The 13,336-nt window shown below is 39.1% G+C and overlaps 1 protein-coding gene across 1 annotated transcript in view; it reads right to left on the bottom strand.

The window, feature by feature from the left end:
- Positions 1–4,451, bottom strand: part of LOC135463921 (elongin-A-like) — an 11,163-nt gene extending 6,712 nt beyond the window's left edge. The window contains exons 1-2 of the mRNA XM_064741386.1: positions 4,442–4,451; positions 2,895–3,106 (exon numbers count right to left, since the gene is read on the bottom strand). Of these exons, the coding sequence (XP_064597456.1) occupies positions 2,895–3,106; positions 4,442–4,451 (222 nt within the window). The remainder of the gene's footprint in view (positions 1–2,894; positions 3,107–4,441) is intronic.
- Between the last annotated feature and the right edge of the window lie 8,885 nt (positions 4,452–13,336).

Raw genomic sequence — 13,336 nt, forward strand, 5'->3', positions numbered from 1 at the left:
AATTCGTCGGATGAATTTATCAAATACCATATGGGCTTAGTCTCACATACGCTCTCTAAGTCCTAAAGGTGGATCTGGTTTCTAACAGAACTGAGAGTGCCTGAACATAAATCACTGTTCCTCTCAATTCCACATGTTTTCCCTTACGGACCCTCTAACATATTCATTATTTTCATCACAATAGTGTCATAAATGATGCAATCCTCAGTTAAGTTTATTTATTTACCTGAGTGACGTTTTACACCGCACTCAAGAATAATTCACTTATACGATGGCAGCCAGCATTATGGTGGGTGGAAACCGGGCAGAGCCCGGGGGAAACCCACGACCATCCGCAGGTTGCTGGCAGACCTTCCCACGTACGGCCGGAGAGGAAGCCAGCATGAGCTGGACTTGAACTCACAGCGACTGCATTGATGAGAGGTTCCTGGGTCGTGACGCTGCCCTTTCTTGAGTCTTTCTTCATACTAAGGGCATCAACATCTCATTCAGCCATAATGATTATAGTTTCCTGGAAAATGTGCATGAGCTTTAACCCATGCACTTTTTCAGCTTCCACTCAAAGAGTAGTAACTCCAGTTTCTACATAATTCATGTTACTATGACTGGTATGTGTGGCTATTTTATAGACGAAACTGTGTCGGAATTTTACTGACACACCCAAACTGTTTATTCAGATGTGTTAATTTCAGATACGAGAGATATCTGAAATTAATTAACATATCTGAAAATGATTTTAGGATATATGAATGTGATTTCAAATTATCTCGAAATGATCTAAAATGGTTTCCAATAGCAACTGCTGATTTCAATAAAGGACATGTATATTACACACATGGAGATAAAAAGTAAAATACTAGTATGATAAAAAAGCTGAAGGAAAATAATTACACATGTACCAGTTCTTTATCACTCTACAGAATAAACATTCAAATGGTACCAGTATTAAGACTGAATTTCATGAGTTTAGATTTTATATGATGCTCTTGTTTTAAAACATGTACCAGCTAGCTGTACTTACATGTACACTGTATGTGAACATTTAAACGCAAATGGCGTATATGTACCTTACTTCTAATTTTTGGAACCTGTCTTTTTTCTCACTTGGTTAGATCGGGATATGGACAAACAGTCCTCCTGTTACTGGAAGGGTGGACAAAAATGGGGGGGTGGGGGGGTATGGGGGCGGTCACGGCGTTGCTGCAGGATGAAGTGTGGAGCTTTGAAATAAAATGTGGTGAAAACACGTGCAGGGATTAATATATTGGTGAAACACAGCAGCCACTAAGTAACCGTGTTAAACAACATCAAAAACCGGCATCTAGTGGCTATGATTCTGCTGTGTTCCAACATATATGTAATTCAGGTCACAGTTTTATTGGGGACAACATAAATATTTTATCCAAACAGCCCCATTGGTTTGATAGAGGGGTTAAGGAAGCCATTTTCGTAAAGATTGAAAATCCCACTCTCAACCGCAATGGAGGACTCAGATTTAACCTATCACACACCCGGGACACAGTGTTGAAAAAATGTTAATTAACTTGTGCAAATGTACCTCAACATGGTAAAATTTGTTCATTCATGTAAAACTGTATCATATTTAAATTCAGTCACCATATACCAGCTCCTGTTGTCTGTTTTTAAATTGTATAGACCCACTGTATATTTCAATCATGAACATGAACTGTGTTTCACCATGAAACTTGTACATGTGTATACCTTCAAAATAAATAGGAATTTCTTTTTGTTGAACACCTTACCCTGTTGAAGGCGTTAGTTTGTCACTGCAACGTCAGTAAATAATATACATTGTTCAGTAGAACAGTCTTATAGTGTTATCTTTTATAAAGCAAATTACATCCAAAACGTTGATAAAAGGAGCAGAGAAGAACACAAAACTGGATGCTTTTTTTTCGAATAACCAGGTCAATTATTTCCACTTTAAAATGTGTACATTTTAATGTCAATTCAGCAACAACATGGTTATCGGCTTTAATTTGGCGATCTTGGAAATGACTAGTACAGTACTCCGTACGTCATTAAACACGATCATGACATGTCAGAACAATGTGGTTTTGTGTGAAATGACGACAAAATGGTTGTCTTTACTTTCCACTACAAATAAATAACAAGGCACTGCCCTAGCCACCCTCCTCACTCACCCCCAGTAACCCTACCCCCACACCCCAACCGCCATTCTGTAACTGCATATATATGCAGGCCTATAAGATAACTTTAGCCCACTGCCGAACTCACATGAGTGAAACGTTTTTTTCCAATTCAAATTGATCATTTGGATTTTGCTGAATTTAAAATCCATCCTTCATCACATACATATACACGTACAATAACTAGTTAAAGGAAATAAAGCCATAGATTATAGACTATCTTGTTTGAGCACTTTATTCTGATTCTAAAACTCCGTTTTTAATAATTCTATCATTTGTCTTACTGAAATGACGCCATAAGAAACTTTATTTTTTGTCAGTCATGACGACACATGACAGTCAATCATAATGGAGATGTTGTATATGGTGGTTTCTTCTGGGCTCTGTCTGGTTTACTTACAAGCTGTACAAGTGCAAGCCTGTCCAATAACGTACCTCAAACGCGTCTACCACCAGGGCAAACTCGTCACTAGACAAGCCTGTCCAGTAATATACCTCAGACGCGTCTGCCAGAGCAAACCCGTCACTAGACAAGCCTGTCCGGTAATATACCTCAGACACGTCTGCCAGAGCAAACCCGTCACTAGACAAGCCTGTCCGGTATTATACCTCAGACGCGTCTGCCGGAGCAAACCCGTCACTAGACAAGCCTGTCCAGTAATATACCTCAGACGCGTCTGCCAGAGCAAACCCGTCACTAGACAAGCCTGTCCGGTATTATACCTCAGACGCGTCTGCCAGAGCAAACTCGTCACTAGACAAGCCTGTCTGGTAATATACCTCAGACACGTCTGCCGGAGCAAACCCGTCACTAGACAAGCCTGTCAGGTAATATACCTCAGACGCGTCTACCAGAGCAAACTCGTCACTAGACAAGTCTGTCCAGTAATATACCTCAGACGCATCTGCCAGAGCAAACCCGTCACTAGACAAGCCTGTCCGGTATTATACCTCAGACACGTCTGCCAGAGCAAACCCGTCACTAGACAAGCCTGTCCGGTATTATACCTCAGACACGTCTGCCAGAGCAAACCCGTCACTAGACAAGCCTGTCCGGTATTATACCTCAGACGCTTCTGCCGGAGCAAACCCGTCACAAGACTGAACCAGACACAAGAGTTTACTCTAAGAGCACTTTATATTCCATCACAGGGCCCTCTGCATATGTTTTTTCAATAACACTAGAAAATGTCCCCAAAAAAGGGAACTGTCATTGTGCAAATACATGTACGTGTACATGCTGATACTGGTGAATAAAAAGTTGTTCAAGCACAAATCTATGCTACATACATAAAGCCAAGTTCACGGGAACATCTGGTGTGTGACTGAAGGTAAGATGTACATGTACTGTACAATGATCCTGAAACCATGAGCCGAAGTACTGCAGGCATGACATCTTCAAAAGTACGTTTGTTTACATTTGTCCAGACATTCTGAAACTGGGCTGGATTGTTTATTACTGGCATATAAATGTCCGCAGATATTCACTATAACAATAAACAGCAGATTGGCTGGACTTACATCAGGTACGTGTAAACTTAAAGGAGAATTAGAGTGCAGAAATTGCAGTGCTGGTCAAAAACTGCAGTAGAAAAATTAAAAAAAAGAAGTTTTATCACTGTTCGGTACGACAACACAAAAAGAGCACTACAGTAGATGTCATTAAAAGGGGGATCAACCTTGTAGACACATAAACATGCGTGTATATTGTACAATTTAGGGCTAATTCATGACAAAAAATCTGATGAACCGTTTTACAGCAAAAACCTGTAAATGTAAGGTGTTTGCATGGGAAGGAGTTTCAATCAGCCACATGCGGGTGGTTGTGTGTTCCCCCCCCCCCCCCCCCCGGGCTCTGCCCAGTTTCCTCCCACCATAATGCCGGCTGCTGTCATATACATGTGAAATATTGTTGAGTATGGTGTAAAAACACAACTCAGTATACTCAACATCTAAACAATCTTGAGTACGGTGTAAAACACCATTTAGTATACTCAATACATAAACAATCTTGAGTATGGTATAAAAACACCACTCCAAAGCTGTTCTGCAATCACCTTTTGCAATGTCTTGCCCCTACTCACAGATCCTAATTTCTCACCTTTTGCAATGTCTTGCCCCTACTCAGACATCCTCATTTCTCACCTTTTGCAATGTCTTGCCCCTTCTTGCCCCTACTCACAGATCCTAATTTTTCACCTTTTGCAATGTCTTGCCCCTACTCACACATCCTCATTCCTCACCTTTTGCAATGTCTTACCCCTACTCACAGATCCTCATTTCTCACCTTTTGCAATGTCTTGCCCCTTCTTGCCCCTACTCACAGATCCTAATTTTTCACCTTTTGCAATGTCTTGCCCCTACTCACACATCCTAATTTCTCACCTTTTGCAATGTCTTGCCCCTACTCACAGATCCTCATTTCTCACCTTTTGCAATGTCTTGCCCCTTCTTGCCCCTACTCACAGATCTAATTTCTCACCTTTTGCAATGTCTTGCCCCTACCCACACATCCTAATTTCTCACCTTTTGCTATACCTTGCCCCTACTCACACATCAAGGATATAAGCCCATAGCTGCTCTGCAATCACCTCGTAATTTCTCAACTTTCAGACTGTGTGTGATTTATGCAAAGTTTTAACTTGATTTCAGAAACTGACGTACACTAGCTGAGTTGTCCAACTTCACGGCTACACAGAGAGGATAACTTCACAGAACACATACCAGTACAACACGGAACAATTCCCTTTGAATATTCATGAATCAACCTCTTGCACACATGCCAAAACATAGAAGAATTACCGTCCTGTTATCTCATTTCTCTCATGTGATTTATGAGCAACTCAAATCATGCAAATATTGATTTGCCACTTTTTTGCCAGTTCAGTAGAACACATACGTATGTATATATATACTTTACTTAACTGGTAAATCTTTCAAACTGTATATATATATATATATATACACACATTAGGTGGATGCACTCATTTTGTACAGGTAACATTACAGGGGCCCTTGACTGCTTAGACTTACTTTACTCCAAAGGTATATTACTATCTATATATATACATGCAATTTTCGTACACTTTCAAGCATGTGAACAGAAATCAATGCGTAGTGAAGGAAATTCCTAACTGGATGCTGGAAAGTCTGCTTTTGTCCTCAATGAATCAATGAATATTTCAATTCATGTCACTTTTAAATATTTACATGATACAATACATGTAGCTTATCCATTAAGCGGACACAGGTAATAATATGAGATCACTCAAGCATGTCACATGTAGACATGTAGACTAATAATTGACATGCAAGTACCCGTGACTTAGAACTTGGAGTCATTGGGCAGACAAAGCCATTTGCTTCTTCTTGTTCTCTACAAATACTTTCTATTAATTGGAACTACATGTATATGAGAGAACTGGACAAAATTGTAATTTAGAGGAATGAAAGGAGATACATGCGAGGCTGGATATTTTCTACAGCGCCATTATACACCTGTAAGCGCATGTTGTAGGCTGCACATGCACTTCAATGCATTAAAGGAGGAGAAAATTTTTAAAAAATGGCCCTAATGACATTGGAAAGAGCACATTTTTTTCTATCTGGTGGTGCCTGCTGTATAATTTTGCCATTTTTCCTCGTCATACATGCAAAGTCTGAAAACGGCAAAGCTGGCATTAATCGCTTAGTGCATCTCGTCCTCCATCTTTAACACCCTGTAATTTATGCTGGGGGTGTGTTGCCTCTCTGCCAATGAGAGTCGTTAAAACTGCCGGCTTGTTCATGTAAACTCGGAGAAGCGGAAAACGAACTGTGCTGTTCGTTATTTTCTGTGAAGAAGAGTTCTACCGGGAATGTACAAACTGTACTTCAGCAGTTTCCGATGGCAATTCTCGTCTTAACACAGGAGACTTCAAGACAAGTTCTCAGGCAAAATGGAGTCGTCCAGAGCGGATGTTGGTGCTGACTTTATTCATAATTTATCAACTTGAGGTACATATAGAATTTTCTATATGGCATGCACCTGTGAGGAAATACATACTCGTTTCAATGGTATTTGACTGATATTTAAATTTTCTTCTCCTTTAATGTATCCACATGAACACAAATACTCATCTTCATTTCATTTACTTGTAATACATTTGTTCGTTATTTTGTTGTTCTTTTTTTTAATCAATCTGTGAACATAAAATCAAGTGTCTTGTGGAAAACCTTCATGAAATTCATTGTCTATAGCATTACTGTATATGACACATTCATCTACAATATGTCACTGTGTTGATGTTGTACATGTAAGCAAATTTATACACAATTTATTTTTGCCCCAACTTAGCAGTCAAAATGATGAAATACTGTACCTGTCCCAAATATGTCTTATACACTTGTACATGTGTAAACTGTACATGTATCCGCAGAATATGGCTGCACCTGCACATGTGTAAACTGTACATGTATCCGCAGATTAGGGCTGCACCTGTACATGTGTAAACTGTATATGTATCCGCAGATTAGACAATGCAAGCGTAAACCATCAACCTTAACCAGGCACATGTTAATGTACCTGACAAACTAAGGATTTAAAGCTGCAGCCAAATTACATATAGCAAGATTTGAACCCTTAACCTCATAGACATTGGTCATCCAATCTCATTACCAGCAGCAATCCAGGGCTTACTTTCACTAAACTTTGTACATTAAGTTTTCATAACATTTTCTTGTAAATCTTTGACACGTTTGACAAAAAAGTTATGAGATACACGACTTGCGAAGTGAAAGTGAAAGTGATCCAGGGTTTCATTCTAAAAACCATCTGAGCCATCGAAGTCATCTTTTATTGTCAAGTTGAATTTAACACATACTAGTCCTTTAATTTTGACATTTATTTTATAGGTCACCACCATTCACATGGGGCATCACCTGACAGGTTGTCTCTCCCTCTGCCACCAACACCACCCCCACTCCCCACCACCCCCCCCACCCCACCCCCCCCACCAAGCTGCAATAACTGTCGTTACCCAAAGTGACATACCACACCATCAGTGATTTGGTCTGTGTGCACAAATATTACATGCTTACATGTGTACACCGGTATCATTTGCATGCAGCAATGTATAAAATGCCAGCAGCTGACACATAGCTCTTGTCTGCACCAATAAATCTGATATTCATTTCAAACTATGGCTAGCCATTTTAGAATATTTTTTCTGAACACAAGCAGGTGTATATGTACACACAGTGTCATATGATGTACACATGTACACATACTTGACCTTTTACTGTTCTTACATGTATGTCAATGATGGATACATTATGCACTTCAAAAGGACTCTTCCAAAAAAAAAAAAAAATTCAAAAAAAATTTTGCATTTGGCTGTTTGGACATATGTGAAACACTATTTTGTACTGTCAAACAGATTACCTGTTAAAGAATTCATCACCTGCAATTTGATGATACTTATCAATTATCAAGCTTCAACTGGCCTACAGTTCTGCTCTAAATCATCTAAACAATTATTGGTAATACTTGTACGTAGTTTTTTTAATCACAGGATGTATAAAATGATACTTTTACAACATGTGCCCCATCACACAAGTACAGAACTAACGGTATACATGTACATGTACAACATGTATCTGGAACAGATGTTGGTCGGAACATCGGCATAGAAAAGGTGTAACATCACAGGAAGATGTTCAAATCATATGCCAATCATACAGCCAAGATGTGTGTAGTATCCTCGCAGGATGGGCGTAAGATGGGAGTAAGATCCCACCATCATTCGCACAGGGTTTTACGACATACACTAACATTCACACATAAACTCATCGAACTTACATGTATAACAAATGTCGCGTTATTCGACACCAACCTTCTTTGTCCTCTCAGAATAAAAAAAATATTCACATACCCGATATCATTCCCAGCATGGTTACTAATTCACACATAATCATGATAATACACAAATCCAGTTCTTAATGTTTCCGCAATTATTCGGTAATTGCAAAACCATAGCCTTCATGTACAATACACGAATTTCTTCAATGCAAAAGTCAATTTAAGTACTAAATATAGTGTATAGTTATAACAGAACTTATACCTAATAATTTAGACACCACAAACGGCTAATTTATAATAATTGCACAGCTTCTGGCAAGAGCTTACATCATCTCTGGTTGTCCAGGAATGCTGTCAGGATTTTACATCTCCACTGACGCTAATAAATTTAACTGAGAAGTTCGCAAATCCTGTGACTGTATCAAGTACAAGTGTATATATACATATAGGTGAACAAAACAATTTATGTATCCATGATTTCTACATGAATACACTGTACATGTACAGGTACATTACACTGGGCACTCTAAATACTGTACATGTATCATCTGGTTTACATCACAATGCCTTTACTTGATTTGTGTTTAACAATATAGCACAATCAAGATGGTCTTTTCTCCCATACATCTACATTTACATCTACATACAATGACAATGACACGAGACAACTGGCGTATAAACGCGCTCAGCTCCAACATGCCAAAAACCACCTGCAACTGAATAATGGTGTTTGAAGTCTCAAGAGAGACAAAATTAACGGCATTACAGAAGGCATGCTATCCTAACTGTGATATATATGGTCAACACATGAAATATGCATATTTCAAGCAAATATTGATCCCAGTGTGTTAGAATAATGTGGTTATGGGGAAGGCAAGTTAAATGTCAAGTTGTCAACCGTAAAACTACGTGCAAATATATGTGCTAATTAGCATTCCAAGTAAAGTGTTTGACCTTTACATAGCCACATGTGAAGCAGTCTTATGTTAAAATGTGCTGAGCGTGGAAGGGAACGCTGTGAGAACACACACAAATTACTGTATTACTGTTATTATTAAACTGTTCTGCATGTTTGAAAGATGTTTGATCATGTATATTCTGAAAACATTAATCTGAAGAGACTGATAAAATCATCATTTTTGTGACATGAAATTGGCCAGATCTACTGATGTAGTTTTGTCTCCAAAATCAAATTCAAAAGGTTAACAATTTAACTTTAACTGTTTTACTTACCAATTTCATGTTTAAGACTGAGTGAATGAATGCTTGGGGTTTAACATCGTACTTAACAATTTCATGTTGAAGACTGAATGAATGCATGCTTGGGGTTTAACATCGTACTTAACAATTTCATGTTGAAGACTGAATGAATGCATGCTTGGGGTTTAACATCGTACTAAACAATTTCATGTTGAAGACTGAATGAATGCATGCATGGGGTTTAACATCGTACTTAACAATGTCATGTTGAAAACTGAATGAATGCATGCTTGGGGTTTAACATCGTACTTAATTTCATGTTGAAAACTGAATGAATGCATGCTTGGGGTTTAACATCGTACTTACCAATTTCATGTTGAAGACTGAATGAATGCATACTTGGGGTTTAACATCGTACTTAACAATTTCATGTTGAAAACTGAATGGATGCATGCTTGTTGTTTAACATTGTACTTAACAATTTCATGTTGAAGACTGAGTGAATGCATGCTTGGAGTTTAACATCGTACTTGACAATTTCATGTTGAAGAATCAAGGTACATGGACAGCTAGATTTAGACATATTTAGAGGATGTATAACTATGTTAACTTGCCTCACTACAGTATATTATACATCAGAAAGGAAATTTTGTCTGTGACATTAAATACATGTGCACACTTTAAGGGCATTGATTCTCAGCCTTGGATGTTGTATACAGTGTATACAGTGACCTGGTAATGGCAGCTGTCAAAACAAGAATGCAATAACATGAAACTGCGACAGGACTCTTGGACAGTTTGGCTAAAGTGTACAAATGCAGATACATGTGTAATATATGTAATACAAACTAAAATCAATCCACTTCAGTAACAAGGGCAATAATATGATTTCTTCTAGGGGGTGAGGTCAAAACGCCCTCTAGCAAGGATGCCCTCTATCTAAACACCCTCTGCCTAAATGTCAGGGGTCCAACATGTGAGTAGTTGATGGTTTACAACAACAGCACTGGTAAGTCAGCGAGCATCCCTGTAAGCCTAGATATTTTTGGAAGTACATCACAAATATCAGTAGGCCTAACTGCGTAATCTTTGTCAGAAATATCACGTCCACAACAGATCACCATGTTCATTTCTCTATACAACAACAATCATATTTACATGTAAGTAATTTACAAAGTTTAAAGTCCAGAAATAATATAAAATGTGTATTTTACAATGGCAACATTTAACAACTTTTATAGGCCATATATACATAGAATACGATTTGATCACAGACATACATCAAAGCCCATGCCGCTAGCTTAAATATATATGCATTATATACAGTATAGAGGGCGTTCTGGCTATAGGATGTTCTGGCTAGAGGGTGTTCTGGCTAGAGGGCGTTCTGGCTAGAGGGCGTTCTGGCTAGAGGGCATTCTGACTCTAATTATCTTCTACTACATATGATGATCATCTACCATGTCTACATGCATATAATGCTACAATTTTAATACTTTTCATGGAAGTTATACTTCGAAAAGGCCATCCGGAAAAAGATGTTTGTCAGGGTAAGCCAAACTTATCACGAAAATAGATCGAGCAATGCAGTGAGAATTTGTTTGAGTTCTGGCTAATGAGAGACGAATAAAAAAAACAACTTTCATCAAAGCTCAGAAAAAAAACAACAACTTTAGAGTAGGTCCTTTTATTAATAATTAATAATAACTGGGTTAATATCCCTGGCCAACGAAAATATTTTTGATGATGGCCTAAGATTGAGTGACTTACCTGGAATACATAAATATATGGTGACAATGGCAGCCAGCATCTTCCATACGGACCTCGTCCGTTGCACAGAATGATACAACAGTGATGTTAGGGACCAAACAACTGGGTCTTTTCGTAAAGTGCCCACTTGGGGCCACCACAAGCCCTGAGGGACTACGTTCATCAAAATGTCCCCACAACAAAGCTTCCTAACACATGTGGGGTGATGCCATGGGCATCCAGATAAAATGTGCGCAGATCCATGGTTCTTGCAATCTCTGTTACCACACATATTTCTGTTTGTAAGATCGGTTGTGCGGGCAGCTTGCTGACCACACCTGTCCTTGTCATGATGACTTAATCCCATGGTCCCCGAACACCCACAAATACAGCGCTCGTCAACCATGATCAAAGCTACACAAGATGAAGCGCCTATGCTTCCAGTACACCTTACAGTTCCTCTGCTGTTATAACACAATGTATACACGCAGGCAGGTAAATGCAATTAAGTTCCATCCTCCCCCACAGGTAACATCCACATTGTGCGACTACGCGTACTGGTAAATGTGCCTGTTTTTAACACATCCGTAGAACATTATTAGTATTTCTTCTTCTGGCTGTAGGATGAAATGTTTCCACACCTGAAACAGAAGGAGGGTAAACTGTTGTTACGCTGTTTTCTCAATAGATTTTATATTCTGTTACATGGTATAGATCCAGATGTCTATTCACTCAGCTGACCTCTGAGAGGCAACAGCTGTGTAAGTTAAGTACATGTCTGTCTAAACACTGATCCTAGAACCAGTCAGTAGTTTATATAGGCCGGGTGATGAAGACCCAAGGCTGCACCATGCACAGTTGTGCATCTAACCATACCCATATATCCCTAAGTAATATTAAATGGATCAATGAAAAACTTGAGAACTCAGACAATTAATCTTGTCATTGAAATTCTAGCCTGAGGCAAACAGCACATGTTTGTACCACATATTATACACGTATGGCCTGATATGAAATGATATGATGGTGATAATGACAGGAAAAATGTAAATGGAGTGTTAAATAAAAGCTAATGAAGCAGAAGATTTTACATGTATATGTGCATAGTGTACGATGATTTATTTACTTGTTTATTTGATTGGTCTTTTACGCAGTGCTCAAGAGTATTTCACTTATACAACGGCAGCCAGCTTTATGGTGCTGGAAACCGGGCAGAGCCCAGGGGGAAACCCACGAACATCCATGAACAGGTTGCTGGCAGACCTTCCCACTTACGGCCGGAGAGGAAGCCAGCATGAGCTGGACTTGAACTCACAGCGACCGCATTGGTGAGAGGCTCCTGGGTCATCAGGCCGCGCTAGCGCGCTGACCAACTAAGCCACGGAGGCCTCTGCAGCAGAAATGAATTTTTTTGATTTAGTTCAGCAATTTTGTACCAAACCTTTTTATTTTAAGTTTATCATGTACAGAAGAATGCAGGTAATTGTTATTAAAACATACATATACACACTATATATACACTCGAACCTCGTATCGATTTTATAGTATACATCCACAGGTTGCTGGAAGACCTTCCCATGCACAACCAGAGAGGAAGCCAGCCTGTGCTGGTCTGGGGCCCTTATAAATATGTAAGCATTTCACTGAAACCCATTTCTGTGTAACAAGGGCTCTTCTTCCTGGTCCACATTGGCGTCACCTCACGGAATCAAAAGCTTCCCCAAAATTATGTCTTGTGTGAAACCTACACAACTGGTTATAACACCAACATCAAAAGCTTCCTCCCAATATTCAATTACACAATTTAGACCAATTAAAGAGGCCATAATTGAATTTGATATGACGTTTATTTCTCTTAAAGTTTCTTTCAGTGTTAATTGCTTTACAATCTCTATCTCTTTCATTCACTTGGATAAAGAAAAAATATTACCCTTCCAAAATACTCTATACAGTATTTCCTGATACGGTTGGGTTACCCCCAAGAAAGAATTTCTGAAGGGTGGCCTTAATGTCTCAATACAGTCAGGAGTTGTGCAGTCACGGGAGAATATGACCCCTCTCACTGATCTCTACGGGTATACATGTATTTACACATATTCCCAGCAGAAGAACCTACTAAGCTATCACATATATACCACATTTCATGTAGCATGCTCCACGCCCTCCATGGCCAAGCAAATAGTATGCTAGTACATAACTATGACTAAGAAGCCCCTCACTAATTCAAGTTTAAGCCCGACCCAGGCTGGTTTTCTGTCCTGTATTACATCTACCAGCAACATGTGGGTTCCACCTGGGTTCTTACCTGTTTCCTGCCACCCTAATGCCGGTTGTAATCGCATAATGAAAGGTTCTTGAGAGTGGTGTAAAACCACCA

This window comes from Liolophura sinensis, chromosome 3, assembly GCF_032854445.1.
Source record: "Liolophura sinensis isolate JHLJ2023 chromosome 3, CUHK_Ljap_v2, whole genome shotgun sequence".
Classification (NCBI taxonomy): domain Eukaryota; kingdom Metazoa; phylum Mollusca; class Polyplacophora; order Chitonida; family Chitonidae; genus Liolophura; species Liolophura sinensis.